The 17,152-nt window shown below is 38.3% G+C and overlaps 1 protein-coding gene, 1 long non-coding RNA gene and 1 pseudogene across 2 annotated transcripts; 1 reads left to right on the plus strand and 2 right to left on the minus strand.

Annotated features, from left to right (window-relative positions):
• Positions 1-5,543: 5,543 nt before the first annotated feature.
• Positions 5,544-6,488, minus strand: LOC149040010 (uncharacterized). Its single transcript, XR_016179760.1, has 3 exons — positions 6,208-6,488; positions 6,040-6,126; positions 5,544-5,742 (listed from the first exon to the last, which is right to left on the minus strand). It is a non-coding gene; the product is annotated as an uncharacterized LOC149040010 (long non-coding RNA).
• A 3,260-nt stretch (positions 6,489-9,748) lies between these two features.
• LOC149040011 (uncharacterized) lies at positions 9,749-10,932 on the minus strand (annotated as a pseudogene).
• A 4,532-nt stretch (positions 10,933-15,464) lies between these two features.
• Positions 15,465-17,147, plus strand: LOC113668665 (alpha-1A adrenergic receptor). Its single transcript, XM_027184612.2, has one exon. It carries the CDS (start codon positions 15,670-15,672, stop codon positions 16,717-16,719), a length of 1,050 nt encoding a protein of 349 aa, XP_027040413.2. The 5' UTR covers positions 15,465-15,669; the 3' UTR covers positions 16,720-17,147.
• The last annotated feature ends 5 nt before the right edge of the window (positions 17,148-17,152 follow it).

Here is a 17,152-nt window from a genome sequence, read left to right on the forward strand (position 1 = left end):
ATAGGATTTGAACTCAGGGCCCCCTGCGATGTAGATGTAGTGCTCTAACAAATGAGCTAACAAGCCAACTGGGAGCTGGTTTTTATGTTGGTTCGTAATACACCCGTGAGGTGATAAATCAATTACTGTGAATATATGAAAATCTTATATGAAAGTCATTCATAGGTATCGCAGATGTCATAGGTTCAAATCCCGTACAGGCTTTAATCTTTCAGACCTTATTTTCACTACTGCTGAAGTAGTGTTCATTACTACAAAGATCGTTTTCGTATTCATCTCTTAATCCGTAGTTCTCTTACATGATTTTCATATGTTCACAGCGGTCATTAAAGAAGCTACACTATAACACTGACGATATAACTCAGAATTGTTGTTTGAGTATTCCAGCACGCATTTTAAATGATGGCACTCTTAAACACAGCAAGCTATGATTCTGTAACCGATATTTTCTTCTTTGTCGTCAAAAATCCTTTCTCTTTTATGATCGGTTTTCTTTAGTGTCTCAAAGCATCGAATAGTTAATTTTTAAAAAGCTACGTAGGACTGTTAACGTATCATGCATTAACTGGTACGTTCCAAGCTACTGTGAACGTTGTAGTCATTTCCAAATCTGATGAAGATGCATGGCGTTTACAGAATGGCAAATATGCCTGTAATTGAATCGTAACTTGTGTCCTTTTTCCTTTTGAAAGCAGATCGTGCACTGCTTGTACTATCGACTGAGTTACGAATGCGGCTGGTTTACTTAGACTACTTGTGGCTTCAAGCGAAGTCAAAATTAAGTATTTAACTTTGTTTCAGGTAAAAAGTGTTTCCTGCGTGTCGTGCATATAACTTCCTTTATTGAAATGGTTATAGGATGAAAATCAGATCAACATCGGGTTATAGAACTACTTGAATTCGCCTTCTTATCGAAATCAGATTGATGTATGCTTCATGACAATCCTTTTTTTATCAAGGAAATCAATTTAATGAACTGGTCTTCTTCCATTAATTTGTTTTTTTAATTTGTTTTCAAGCTTTAAGGGTAGATCACCCTCAAATTGTTTTTTTTTTAATACATAACTGATTCTGGACAAATGATATGATATTTCTTTGGTGTTTTAATCTAACTCAAAACAATCAATCAAACTATAAATAAAGGTTGCGAAACTACCTAAGACCCCTACTTACCCCCTCCCCCCTCGACAATAAAACGCGGGACAAGCAATCAGAATACTGTTCATCTGACTGGTTTTTATCGTTTTATTTCAGAATATTCCACAATATTTTTACAATCTCTTAAAAAGGAATAATGAATAGTCGGTACTACTTCTGGACTCGCGACGCAATATAATGGCGCCTTTTTATCCACGAACCAAGCGAGGGGGGCGTTTCATCTCAGTACATCCACTCGTTAGCCTCCAGATTCGGGTCTTCCCCCTATCAAAAGAGACAAAAATAGTAATAGTTCGTCAGTGGAAAATCAACTGATCACCAGAAATAAACCTTACAATGGATCAAGTCGTTTCTCCGCTCTGCAATTACCGATTTTTGATCACGTTGCATCACTTTTAATCGAAAGTAGTAGATTCCAAGACGAACAAAGCTGACTTTTGGAATATTTTCCTTAGGAAAATACAATTTAAGTTATAAATTTTACTTGATTTAACCAGAAGAATGCTTCCCGCGTACGGCTAAGCAAGCTCGCTCACGGTTTTCAAATGACATCATAATTAAAGCACTAACTGACCTCTTTTCGACGAACTTCTCTTCCGCTGGGACGGGATTGCTTATACCCGCCCGGTGGCTTGTCACTCTGACAGGTGAATTAAGTCTAACTATGTCCGCCGGCATTCCAAAAGCGTCGCGTGGATATGAAATTTACAAAAACATCGATCATACTGATCGACTTAAATTTTTCCCACGAGGAAGCCTCCGCAAGTTAAATTAGGGATGTGACCTTAAATCATTGGACCGATAGTTAACATCATTTTACTCAACTCTGTTTGTGGGGCGCATCATTACCATTAACAGTGATTCCTCATAATTTATCAATGCCTGTCTGTTTTCATCTGAAGGTGTATTTACTTCCCAAGTTCCTGTTTCACCACTATACTCTCTCTAAGTCAGAGATAAGTCCTGGTAAAGAAGGAATGGTGATATAAACGTACCGAAGGGCCGCATCCGACAAACGAAAATGAGTAAAGCATAATATACAACCCTCCCAAGGCCGGTATATACAACAAATTAATACTGGAAGTCAAGAACTCCTTTAGTTCCACTATATTAATTTTTTGTATGGGTAAATTAAAAAGTCTCTCAATCCGGTGTTTTTAACACAACAACTTAATACTTTTGTTCTCACTATGGAGTAACAGAGAGATCTTTTTGCAATGTATTGATTTATTTATATCTTATTGCAGTTTACCAGTTGCCACCGATGATTGTCAAATTAGTACAAGTTCTAAGTTTACTTTGTAAACTAAACTTTATTTAATTTTAATTTTCTGTTGCAAAGAGCTTCCAGTTGATGACGATGTCCTTCAAAAGCTCTAAGTAGTAGATGTAAATACATATTATCCACGTCGTATGAGGATTCAGTCAACTGCGTGGGATCATTAACATTAAAGATGTTTCTAATCGTGGGAAGATTGTGAGTCAGTTGAATTGAAATGACGGTTGATTGTGGCCACAACGGAAACACAAAAATCAAAATGCAATTCTCTGGCTCTCCACTAACTGGTAATTGCAATAAAAGTCTCACATCAAAAAGCATTCAAAGGTTACCATGTGTTAATAAAAATGGGCCCGTGAGACCACATCAGATGGTCATGGAATTAGCTAAGGACACATCAACAATGAAATATTGTGAGGATTGTGAGAGAAGGTGCGAAAGAATGGGAAAAACGGTTTCATTTAAAAAGGGTGTGCCATAGAAATGAGCACCCTCTCAAAAATATTAGCGAGATACGATCGTAACTAGCACCGGAAATTTTGTGGAAGGAATGCCTATGATGATAGTAATTACCAAAAGATAATAAAAGCTGACGAAGGTGAAGCTTACGCTGTTCGATCTCTTAAATTTGGATTTTTCTGCTGCTGTTGATTTAACAATGCAAAATGCAAACCAGGTTAAATAGCGGGGGGGATTTTCCTTTTTCTGTTTAGCTACTTGGCAGAATTTTGGACATATGCCACGAAAAAACCAAATATCGAGGTCATCAACGAATACCGGATATGAGTATTCTTGAGAAGAAATGAAATTGTTACAACAATAAATAACATGATGAATCTGGCAATTACGGGTTATCCTCAGAATCGTCGATTATTTGTCTCGACGTTTTTTGGGGTCAACTCGTAAACTTAGCTGAATAAAAACCGAAGCGAGTTTAGAAACCAGGGACCTGTTTCTCGAAAGTCCTTGTAGATTCAAATCCACAAAGCTTAATTTATTAGTTGTGTTTACATTCAATCGCTTTAAAATTCAAAAGTTCGATTAGATTAAACTATTTGTTTGTCTTTAGACCAAGACCCAGAATAATATTCCTCAATTTGAGAACTTTAAATTATGGCTTCGGATCTATGATGTTAACTGGGTTTTCGACAAACGTGCCCCGGGGCATAACTACGACAGATGTAAAAGTTAATGAATGATAAAGGCGATTATAAGCTCAAAGACTTCACATTCCGATAGGCTGACACATATCAACGCAGCATAATCTATTTCTAGAATGTGAGTGATATCAAGGTGAAGTCGAAATGTTGCGTGATAAATTAACTTTTTGCCAAAAACTACAATGACATGAATCATAATTAAAATCTCTCTAATTGATTTTAGGAAGAATGCCTTTAGAATTTGTTTTCGCACGTTATTATTTCGCCACCCCATTATCCATATCCCATTCCTTGAGCAATAAATTTTTGACCAGAATGTCGTAAAGCTCAAGCCTGCCCGTATTCATACATCTCTTTCCTAAGTCTCCATGATAACTTTCCTTTTGCATAAAGACTTTTGTGATTTCCTTTATTTTTTTCTACTTTTTATTCCATTGCTCTGTGATATAATTATGACACAAAGGATGTTTGAATGTTTATTGAGGCTAACAAGTGGACGTTGGTCTCCTTTCAACTTTCAAGGTTTTAATGAGCTTTAATGAAGACGTTGTACAAAGAAGGAGTCTTTAAACATACCATGCTGCAGGTGGTCACTGTATGTAGGGAACTCCTCTCTTAATAGGGCACAACAATGATTAAAAGTTAGACTCGTATTTGCAAACCTTAAATATTTAATGACTTTAATTAAATCAGTTGACTTGGAGATCGTGGCTGTACGCAGTGTTATTTTAGAGTAGTATTTTAAATGTTTTGTTAGGAAATAGCGTGAATCAATTCTTTTCGAGGCACCCCAAAACTACACATTTTATCTAGCCTTTTTTATACACATATTTAAATTTTAAAAACATGCCTTTATGTCTTCTCTCCCCTGACTAATTGTAATTCATAACAGCTCATAGTCTATACCAATAAATTTTATAGTGTAACTAGAGAATGTTATTTGTTACTCCGTCTACATCGATGTAGACAGACACTAACAAATAAGTCTCCAAAGCGGAATAAAACTGGCGCATAAAGAGTCAATTAAGAGTCACGGTATATATCGTGAACATCATTTTTGTGTAAAAATTGAAAGTTCTTCTAACATATATGGTCTGTTTTAGAATCGCTTTTATTATGGAGTCCCGTCTCAGTAATGCATTAAGCCTTGTAAAGCCACAGAGATACTAGGCACACTTTCATTAGTCGATAACCAGTGTGTTTTGACGAGAGTATGTCAACACCTACAAGGCTACATGGATTGGTATTTTTTGCTAAATATGTTAAACGGAATGCAGTGGAAGACCTTTTCTGTTTAATTACAGAGCCTCATGTAAATATTAGGTGGGTTTGGAGAATTCCTCAAACTTTTATCCAAACCTTCGACTTCGTCTTGGTATACGCAATTGTCACGAGTTCACCCAGTCCTCCAGATTATTTAGATGAGGCTATATGTAAATACGGAAAATTTCTCCATTGATTAGTTTGTTTTCAGTTGTCGTTTAGGTGGAACTTAAAATTTGAAAAGTACTCACTGACACACGACAGGACGATAATAAAAAGTAAAGCAGTGATAACTTATAATACCTTGCTGACGTTTCGAGCGCTAGCCCCTCGTCAGAGCGATTGGAGAAATCGCCTATTATTTCAGCTTTTTCACTCTTTACGGTGGCCAATTTACGTTTTCAACTCAGTTGTCAACGTTAAATTACCCGCTATACTCTCCCACCGACGCAGCACCACAGTTTCTTTAGAAACTTACCCCCTCTATTCATTTTCAATGGATTACATTGTCACTATCATCATCTACGGCATTTGTGTAACGTACTTAGGAATTGTGGGATTATACCTTTTTGGTGTTTTAATCTAACTCAAAACAATTAATCAAACTATAAATGAAGCCCATATATCCTTCCCCCCCCGACGATAAAACTAGGGACAAGCAATTAGAATACTGTTCTCCTGAATGGTTTCAAATCATTTTATTTTAGAATATTCCACAGTACTTTTACGATCACTGAAAAAGGAATGAATGAATAGTAGGTACTACTTCTGGACTCGCGTCGCAATATAATGGCGTCTTTTCACAGTTTATCCACAAGCCAAGCGAGTGGGCGTTTCATCTCAGTACATCCACTCGTTAGCCTCCAGTTTCGGGTCTTTTCTCTACCAAAAGAGACAAAAATGAATATAATTCGTCAGTGACAAATCAACCGATCACCAGAAATAAACCTTACAATGGACCAAGTCGTTTCCCCGCTCTACAATTACCGATTTTTGATCACATTGCATCTTTTAGTCGAGCGTAGCATGACACATTGACAGTTTGTACATTCCAAGACAAATAAAGCTTACTTTTGGAATGTTTTCCTCGGGACAATAAAATCCAAATTATAAATTCTATTTCGTTTAACCAGCAGAATGCTTCCCGTTTACTGCTAAGTAAGCTCGCTCACGACTAACCTCTTTTTGACGAACCTCTCTTCCGACTGGTCTGGATCTACTATAGCTCTCCGTTGGCTTAGTAATTTCCTCTCCTGGATCTTGGTGCTGCAAGAAAAGAAGTAAGAACTTCACTTTCACAAACTTTCACAATAGTCAACCTCTCTGAACTCAGTAAAAGTCACATACCTGAACGATTCTTTCAAGGAGAAAGCGCCGTTTGCCCACTGGTTTCGAAAAACCATAAGCTTCTGCTTGATTATTCAGAAGCAGCAAATAAAAAAAAGAAGAGACGAGTATGATCCACCTTGTGTTCATGTCTGCTTCTCTTCAGTTCACCCAGTCGTGATCAGAATGATTAACCTGTTATTCTGATATGTTTTTATAGGCTACTCTGACAGGTGAATCCAATTCTGACTATTGTCCGCCGGCAGTTCAAAAGCGTCGCGTGGATATGAAATTTACAAAAACATCGATCATACCGATCGACTTAAATTGTTCACACGAGGAAGCCTCCGCAAGTCAAATTAGGGATGTGACCTTAAATCATTGGACCGATTATTAACCTTATTTTACTCAATTCTATTTGTGAGTCGCATCATTACCATTAAACAGTGTTTCCTACTAATTTATCAATGCCTGTCTGTTTTCATCTGAGGGTGTATTTACTTCCCAAGTTCCTGTTTCACTACTATACTCGCTCTAAGTCAGAGATAAGTCCTGGTAAAGAAGGAATGGTGATATAAACATACCGAAAGCCGCACCCGACAAACGAAAATACTGAATACTGAAAGTAGAGAACTCCTTTAGTTCCACTATGTTAATGATTTGTAAGGGTGAATTTAAAGTTTCTCAATCCGCTGTTTGTAACAGAACACCGTGATACTTTTGTTCTCACCATGGAGTAAAAGAGAGACGAGATCTTTTTACAATGTATTCATTTGTTTTTATCTTATTGTTGCTTAGCGGCTGACACAAATGAGTGTCAAATTAGTATAAGTTCTAAGTTTACTATGTAAACTAAACTTTATTTAATTTTAATTTTCTGGTGTAAAGAGCTTCCAGTTGATGACGGTGTCCTTCAAAAGCTCTTATGAGTAGATGTAAATACATATTATCTACGTCTTATTAGGAGGATTCAGTCAACTGCGTGGGATCATCAACATTACAGCTGTTTCTTATGTACTGGTTAACGGGAAGTTTGTGAGTCAGTTAAATTGAAATGATGGTAAGTTGTAGCCGCAACAGAACACGAAAATCAAAATGCAATTCTTTGGATCTCCACTAACTGTTGATTGAAATAAAAGTCTCACGTCAATAAATTTCCAAATGTGTTTATAAAAATAAGCCCGTAAGGCCACATCAGATGGTCATAGAATTTGCTAATGACACATAAAAGATGAAATATTGTGAGGATTGTGAGGGAGGTGCGAAAGAAAGGGAAAAACGGTTTCATTTAAAAGGGTTTGCCATAGAAATGAGCACCCTTTCAAAATTCCAGCGAGATACGATTACAACTTACACCGGAAAATTTGTGGAAAAAATGCATATGATGATAGTAATTACCGAAAGATAATAAAAGCTGATGAAGGTGAAGCTTACGCTGATCGATCTCTAAAATCTGAATTTTTCAGCTGCTTTTGATTTAACATGCGTTATGCAAACCAGGTTATCCTCAGAGTCGTCGATTAATTGTCTCGACGTTTTTGGGGTTAACTCCCAAACTGTGTCGAATTAAGACCCAAGCGAGTTTAGAAACCAGGGACCTGTTTCTCGAAAGTCCTTGTAGATTCAGATTCACAAAGCTTACTTTAATGGCCGTGTTTACATTCAAGATAGAAAACTCAAAAGTACGAGTAGATTAAACAGTTTTTTTGTCTTTGAGCCAAGACCCAAGATACTATTCCTCAATTTGAGAACTTTAAATTATGGCTTTGGATCTGTGAAGTTAACTGGATTTTCAACAAACATGCCCCAGAGAATAACTACGACAGTTGCAGTGAGATTGGGTCTCCAATAGTTCCAGGTGTATGAGTTAATGGATGATGACGGCGATTATTAGCTCAAAGACTTCACAGTCCGATAAGCTGACACACTTCAACGCACCATAATTCATAGCGGAGCTCGCAGGGCGTTTCCCCATAATTATACAAAATAGTAGTAACCCATCAAGCCGAAAAACTTTGGATGTACGACCGTACGACCGTACAAGGTGCTACTTTTAACATGCGTGGTCAACTGTACCGCGGGCACGCCAACGCCACGGCTTTGTCCAGTAGTCCAGTGGTCAGTGCACTGGGCTCCGAGTCGGACGACCTGGGTTCCAGTCCTGGCCGAGGCAAGGCGTTGTGCCCTTGAGACGTGCGGGAAAAAAAATGCGAGCTCCGCTTTTAGGCTTGGCTAAATCTATATAATACCTTTATTGTATGGTAATATCAAAGTGAAATCGAGATGGTGCGTGATAAATTAACTTTTTGTCAAAAACTACAATGACATGAATAATGATTAAAATCTCTCTAATTGATTTTGGGAAGAATATCTTTAGAATTTGTTTTCGCACGTTATTATTTCGCCACCCCATTTGCATTCCCATTCCTTGCTTAATAAAATTACGGAGTCTTTTAACATACAATGCTGCAGGCAGTCGTTGTATGTAGGTAACTCCTCGCTATATTTGGGCACAACAATAATTAAAAGTTAGAGTCGTATTTCCGATCCTTAAATATTTAATGAGTTAATTAATTAATTAACTCAGTTGAAGTAGATAGCGTGGCTGTACACATTGTTATTTTAGAGTAGTACTTTAAATGTTTTGGTGGAAAATACCGTTAATCAACTCTTTCGAGGCACTTCCAAACTACACATTTTATCCAGCCTTTTTTATACACATATTTAAATTTTAAAAACATGTCTTTGTTATATTTTTCTCTCCCGTGACTGATTGTAATTCATAACAGCTTATAGTCTATACCAACAAATTTTATAGTGTAATTAGGAAATGTTATTTGTTACTCCATGTACATCGATGTAGACAGACACAAACAAATAAGTCTCCAAAGTGGAATAAAACTAGCGCATAAAGAGTCAATTAAAAGAGCCTTGCGTTACATATCGTGAGCAAAAAAGGTATCTTTTGACAAAAAATTTGTGTTTAAAACTTAAGGTTCTCCTGACTTACTTGGTCCGTTTTAGAATCGTTTTTATTATGGAGTTCCATCCCAATAATGCATTAAGCCTTAGAAAGCCACTGAGATACTGGGCACACTTTCATCGGTCGATAGTCAGTGTGTTTTGACGAGAGTATGTCAACTCCTACGAGGCTTCATGGATTGGTATTTTTTGCGAAATATGTTTAACAGAATGCAGCGGAAGACTTTCTCTACTTAATTACGGAGCCTCATGTAAACATTAGGTTTGGTGGGGTGGGGGGTGAGCAGGACTTCGGAGGGGAGGGTCATTAGTACATTTTTTACGAATTGGGAAGGGTCAAACCTGTTTTATTCGCAATCGGGGGAGGGTCACAGTTTTTTTTGGCAAGGAAAAAATTACTCCATGTCACTTAGTTGACTCTTATTTGTTAACAAACACGCGAAGTGTGTAGAAACCTAAAACTTGTATATACAAGCAAAGCTACCAGTCAAGAAGTGTATAGAAACCTAAAACCTGTATATACAAGCAAAGCTACCAGTCAAGATTAATCTAAATTATTTACAGATGACGAAATATTATATCAAAAAGCTATCTTCTCCCCACTTACATAATCGTCTCTCTCGACCCGTTTTCGCTTTCGTCCATATTTTGACGGCGGTAATGTTCCCGCGCGGGGTTCTGGTATAAAATCAGTCTCCGGTGACGACTCGTCACTTAAGCTACTCGGGCTTGAACCAACAACTCGATCTACTACATCACTTTGCGAGTCAGTTTCTACCTCAGAAACTGCGGTCACATGTTGCTGCACATTTCTTAGCGAGGGCTACCGAGGTTGTTGACACTGCCAATGTGCCCTTTGATCATTGCGACCTTTTCAGCTTTCTTCTCTTTGAAGATGACCTTGTGATGGGAAAGGTACAAGGATAGCTTGTCCACCCTCAAGGACGACAGCTCATCGGAGTTGTACAGTCCAACCCAGTCAATGTCATTGTACTGCCGGTTCAACCGTTCTATTCGCTCCGTTTCAGTCTCCTCTTTCTTCAACTCCTTGCGCATTTTTATCTGGGCAAGGTGCCGAACATACTCTGCCACAAACTTTACGGGGACAATGTATTTATCTGAAAACTTTCTAATAGCCTCACTGTCCCCATTGACTAGTTCACTTTCCTCAAACAATCGCTTAATCTGAGCTCGAGGCTGGAAGTTGTCCGGCATACGGCCATTGGTGGGGGTTGCACTCCAAGAGAGATGGTGGAAGTTTGGTAGCTTGCCATGGTCGGGATGTGGTCGTCGAGTTGGAAGTGGAGCGCTGGCAGTCTCATCCTTCTCGCAGAATTTACATAGTTGCATTGGCCATTTCGCTCTCGAAACGACATTTGCCTATACTCCATATAAAGCTCCATGAATCTCCCGGCAGCCGCTGGATTATCAGAAGTCACAAAAGCCAACTTTTGATTCATTATTTTCAAAGCCTCGCGAACTTCCCACTGGCGCTTTCTTTCACTCACGAAACAGCGGCGAAAGCGTTCCTTGTAGGGAAAAGTGGTCCAAAAAGACAGCTAGAATTTTCAGAATACTATTTGAGTATTATTCGCCCTTTGGGTTCGCGAACCACCCCCAGGTCTTCATTTCTACACTTCTCTGGACTTGCACTTTTGCTTGTTCCCGCACCCGATGTGCCACCAACAGAGTCAGAATAGTAGCGGGCATCCTTTTTAGAATGACGAGTCGGTAAACAGCCACAATAGCCACAAGTTGCTCCATCTGACCTCATGAAATCCTCGCATTCACCACAAGCACATTTTTCTCTTTCTATTCCTCGTACATCCTCGCCCATTTTCAAGTTTTCATCGTGCAATCATACGCCACGCAATTAACTGCTTTGTGCGCAGACGCAGTTACGTGAGTTACTCTTCCGGTTAGCTACTTACACTTCCGGTTATTTTTGTCATGGAGGAGGTGGGGGGGGGAGGTTCAGATGTTTTGTGTTGGTATTTGTGAAGGGTCATGCGTTAATCCATGCAGGGAAGTGAGAGGGCCACGACTTTTTTCGCAAAAAATTTCTAAAATACCCCGACCCACCCCCCAATAAAAAACGTACCTTCCCTTAGTTTGTTTTCAGTTGTCGTTTAGGTGGAACTAAAATTTGAAAAGTACTCACTGACATGCGACAAGACGATAATAAAAAGTTGTGCAGTGATAACTTATAATGCCTTACTAACAATTTCTCGCGCGTCTTTAGAGAACTTTCGCCACTATTTCGGTTGCAGTAGCCCGGATGTATATTAAGATTTTAAATTTAGGATGTGCAACCAGCCAGACGCCCCTTGTGGAAATCACCTTAATTGACGAGGCAGAGTGTAAAGTATTTTATTATTCACTTTATAGACCGAGTATGATATCTTTTTGGCTTCTTCTTCCCTCTGGTGCTGGGTCGTATAGCGGTTTGCCGGCATAACCAGGTGTGACTGATATCTTTTTGGCCTCTTCTTCCCTCTGGTGCTGGGTTATATGCGGTTTGCCGGCATAACCAGGTATGACTGATATCTTTTTGGCCTCTTCTTCCTCCTCGTGCTGGGTAGTATGGCGGCTTGCTAGCATAATCGTGTATGATATCTTTTTGGCCTCGTTTTCCTCTCGGCAGTTTGTCGTATGGTTGTTGGTCCATTTTACTAAAGCTGATATATTTCGCGTTCATGTTCTCTTGTTGTATGTCGTAATCATTTGCGGGAGGATTTCGCAATTCAGAGAACAGGAAAGTTAAAACAATTATCACGAACGCTTGGAGAGGCTCCATTGGGCTTTACTCGACTTGTTACAACTGCGTTAAGTTGTGTAATTTGAGCTTTGTTCACGATCTATATATGTTTTGACGGTAACATTATGCAGTGACAATGAGCAGTTAAATAAACAGGTGACACAGGAACGAAAGTTTTTGATTCTTTAATTTACGTTAATCGTGTTTCTCTCAATTTTATTAAGTAAGTGATATAAGTAGGACAATAAGACATTTCAAAGTAATGAACGGTCAGTTCCAAATCAAACCGGTTTTCGTTTGGTTTGGTCCGACATATCGTTTAGCAATTAAAGCTTCTTACTGTATTCGATTAAACGCCGAGAATTCCTGAAAAATTTTAAGCTTCTTCCGACCTGTCCTTCCGCAAGATAGATGAATCTGTTGCTAGTGCGTTAATAAACGGTGGCTTTTAAATCCTTGTAATGCCTGGATTGAATGTTTCTCTTATCGAGAATCCCTAGACTTGGTACCTGTTTTCCCATTTATACCTTGTGATACCTTGTGACGCCGGCTCTGACAAAGTTAAACTCGCTTTATGAGGTAAAACTGGATGAGAAAGGATAAAATAACTTTTAGAGTTCCAGTGGTTGAAGCAAATCTTGAAGAAAGGTTAAAGGACGTTAAGTATCCACAAACTGAAATAGCAGCACAGTGTTGATAAATACTAAACATCTTGGAAAGCATTTACCTCGCTACTAAAAATGAACCCGTATATTAAAAATTCATGAAAAGATATAAAAATATATAACATATATATTTATATATGATGTATGAGATATGTTATGTAATTAAATGTCTGGTTTAATGGCCGCGAGGGGAGGGGGGGGAGGGAGGTTCGAGAATGTGGGTCTGTTAACGGTGAAGTTTACTCCTAAATACACCCAAAAGTTGCAAGGTCGTTAGTAGCGAGCAGATAATTATATCATAACCAAAAATACATGCATGTAATTGCATACTAGAAAACTACAATAAAGTCTCGCCCTTTTCAGCAAATTAAAAAAATTGGTTGAGGAGAAATTCCCTCCAGTTCAATCTTTGTAATCATTCTTCCCAGTGGGTCGAAGTTATCCTGAAACAGATACGCATTTAAACAGCCCGAGCTAAGTTATCACCACTCTTACCAATCCCCACTACTCCTATTTTTTTATCATTTTTTTTATAATCGTGGCTTATTTCGTATGGCTCTGCCGTGTTTCCTGACTGAATGCGGGAAAAGAAACTTTAATTGAAACAGAAGAGCGTATATTTTTGCATTTTTTTATTCGTGCGCGTCAACCTGCAATAAACATAGAGTGTAACACTGGGAGCCTTTAACTCCCCCGTAAGTAGTTTTGGGAGCGATATTCGTCTGCTTGTTATCATATTGATGGTTCATAACTTATGATCAGTCTGGCGGCAACTTCTGAAGGATTTTACTGCTTTGAAATTTCTTCTGATTCTTGTTCGTTTGTCCGCAGCCAGTTCAGTTGTTAAACATACCCGGAACTCAAAATTGCGTATTGAGGTTTCTTTGCATAACAGAAAATGCGGACATTTCTGCTCATGAGAGCCCAAGCACGTTTTAATTTACAAAATATGATTATTTGACAAAACAACAACTGAAACATGACGTGGTAGCTGATTTTATCAACCTACATGATAATTATGGATCGGCGTTTTGTCTCAGATTATTCCTTGTCAAATACAAAACATCTAAACTGAAACAAAACGAGAGACAGGAACAAAGGATTATTCTTAAAGAAACTTTTACTGGGTTTCAACAAACTCAGACATTTTCTGTAAAGTTAAAAAAACAGTAGTTGGAAATGGTGTTTATAAAATTTGCAAAATATTCTTTCCTCGTGTAAGCATTCTAAACCTAGAAGAAGCTCTTAAATTCAGATTCAATATCCCGTTTTTAACTCGTGAATTGCGCGCATGCGCAAGAGCGAGTTATAGATACGATGTGGGGAATGGCATTCGCTCGCTCGCTCGATTGGTCGATTCCTGTAAACTTTTTTTAGATTTTAGGCTTTTGAGTGCATTTTATAGTTTTTGGCGAGCAATAAACAAATGAAATGGCGACCTTTGTTGCTAAGAATAGTGGTGGGGTGAAAAAGAAGCCAATGATAATCTTAAAAGAGTTTTTTTTTTTCGTTTTAGTTTCAACAAGCGGCGCCAGCGACTGGCAGGCATGCAAGGATTCATACTGAAATAACAGAACAACCTTCGTTTTTCATAAAATTGTAATTTACAATCCTTGAACTTGAAAACAATCCGAAGATTCATTGAAAATATCACTTACTGCGAAGCGCTCGGAGTTTACAGATGTTCAAAAGCTTTTTCTGTTATAGCGTGAGATTGAGGACAAAATTGATCATTACGTTTCGTCGCGTGTGTTTTTCCTGTGTGAAGCAACAAAAGATGCCGGCGACTGACGAAATAACAAGTTAACACGAAAATCAGATAACACCTAAACAAACAATTTTAGCTACCGATTTTCAGTGAATTTTTAAAGAACAATTTTCTTTTAAGTTTCAAGACAATTTGAAGATTCAACATACATACAACGTACTAAAATGCGAAAGTTACACACCACAAAATTGATAAATAGGCCTGAAATGAAATTCTATCTTGTTATTGATCATACGTTGCCTAGCACGTGACCTAAATCTACCCAGGCGGAGATCCAAAATGACGGTGGCAGGCTTGGCTTAGTTATATCACTCAAAACTCGTTCCCGTTTGTCTCATTTGATAAAGAGGGAATCGTTAATGTTTTCATTAAGACAGTATTGCCTTGATTTTCTAATATTTACAACGAAAGACAGTAAATTTCACTTTTCACCCACATTTACTTTCTTTTGAACCAGAAACAAAAATGATAGACGTTTAAAACACATGACATCATCCACCTTGTCAAATGTAATAGCATGATCATTTCAATTGTAATGCCTTCTTATCCAAACGTTACTTTGTTTCTTTGCTACATTAGCGAACACTGAACTACTGCTCGTACTCTAGATATGACAATCAACCACAAAATTCCCTAAACCAGATAACATTAAACATAATCTAAAAAATCATGTGTCAATTCACGAGTTTGCTCACAGAGCACTTTGATTTAACCCACACCTCGTTGTGACATTGAATAGCTGAAAATATGTCAGCCTTTGATCACTTTCAATTCAGTTTTCAACCGATGGGTTGATCAAAAATTTGACTTAAAATACTCGTTTTTAACTCAAAAAGGAAGCTCTTACTTTGAAAAGGAATCTTAATTTCAACTGCTTAAATAGGAAAGGCCAATAGATATAATATTCATACCGAGTGTGAATTTTAATATAATTGAAATGGTTTGTTTTACTTGAGTATTTACCATTCGAAGCAATGACACCTCTCGTGTGACAGTTGATAAGAAAATACGGAAATACCAACAAAAGAATTCCTTATCAGTTTAAAAAGCTTTTATCGGAATTTCTTTTGAAATTGGTTGTTCCGACAATTTGTAGATCATTTCACAGCAGGCAGACAGAGGCTCTCAGTGTATTCACACTAACCACTGAGTATAGAGAGGGGTTTAAAATGTACAGCATTTTCATATTTACAATGATCTGAAAAATTTTGATTGTGGCTACGCTAAACAACGGAGATTACTTCTGGCGAGGTTTGCGGAGAATATCTCATATCCAATCTGTTTGAGGATTGTTTATGAGTTCATGGTAAATGGTCATGAATGATGATTTGGCAAAAGTGAAGTCAGCCACGAATCACGATGATATGGAGCCGAAGACGTGTTATGAAGGAACTAGACCAGAATACGTGGCGCAGACGTTTTTCTTGCTGTACATTACTATAGCTACCATAATTGGTAATTCTGCCATATGCTGTTCAATCTACTACAATCAAACTCTTCATCGCTTCTCAAACTATCTCGTCATGTCTCTTGCTTTATCAGACCTGATGGTTGCCTTTTTCTCACTTCCAATGCGAATTCACCAAAGTTTGCACAACACGCACTGGTGCCTCGACGAAACCACTTGTGTTTTCTGGATCTGGGTAGATTTAGCTTGCCGCTGCACCTGTTTTGCGAATTTAGCATTAATATCGCTGGACCGCTTTGTAGCGACAAGATATCCGTTGAGGTATCACCGTATTATAACTCAGAGAAGAGGTCACTTGATGATTCTCTATATCTGGTTTCATGGAGGCGCGATAGCTTCACTCGGACTAAACAACTGGACGAATCCTACCATTCCAGCGTTTGCTATAGATAATCCATCAGGGTGCCGAAAAACTCCCGATCCGACTTTTTACACTTTTGCCGCTTGTGTGGGATTTTTCCTTCCTTTACTCATCATAACAGCATCGTATTCTTACGTATTTTCAGTTTCCCTGGAAAACTGGAAATCTACAAACTGCAGGACACTACCAGAGCCCGTCTCACTTGTTCAGGGTGGCATCGCCTGTCGACGATTTACATTGACTCGGGAGATCAGAGCCGCTAAAACATTGGCCATAGTTATAAGCGCCCTGATCTGCTGTTGGTTCCCGTTCTTCGCCATACTTATGGCTCTGTTTTGGTGCTCGACATGTTTTACTCGAATAAGCCCGTTTATAAACATAACATTCATTTACATTCTTCCAAACATGAGCAGTGCCCTAAATCCATTCATTTTCTTCATATTTAGTCAAAGACTACGAAAAGCGTTCTACAAATTATATACTCGTGTTAAGAGGAGTTTAATTTGTTTCATTGAGAATTTCCGTCTCTAGAAGTGCCTCCAGACATTCTGTGAGCACGAGTATAGTCGTTTGCTGTCATTTGTTACCGTTGATCAGTTTTCCACATGCAGTAAATGGACATACGAAATTGTTGATTACTGTCTGTAGAATGAACTGATCGAAGGTCTTAGCTTAGCACGCAGGTGTTGAGCACGTAAGAAATTCGTTCAATTTTTGTCCCTTGCTACATTACGCCGAATGTGTGTTCTTCTTGCACGGTGTCCTAAGAAATTCGGACCCCTGGACCCTGTGTGGACCCCATTGTGTTGTCGTAAAGGAACACGTTCTCCTTGACTGAAACGGCAGAGAAATGTCATCAAGGGTTGGTGTAATGTACTAAAGTCATGCAATTCGATGGAAATTGTACGTCTTACTTCAGCTTATTTTCTATAAAGTAAGAAATAAATCACTGAAAAGTATGTTC

Source organism: Pocillopora damicornis, chromosome 9 (assembly GCF_964200805.1).
Source record: "Pocillopora damicornis chromosome 9, jaPocDami1.2, whole genome shotgun sequence".
NCBI classification, from domain to species: domain Eukaryota; kingdom Metazoa; phylum Cnidaria; class Anthozoa; order Scleractinia; family Pocilloporidae; genus Pocillopora; species Pocillopora damicornis.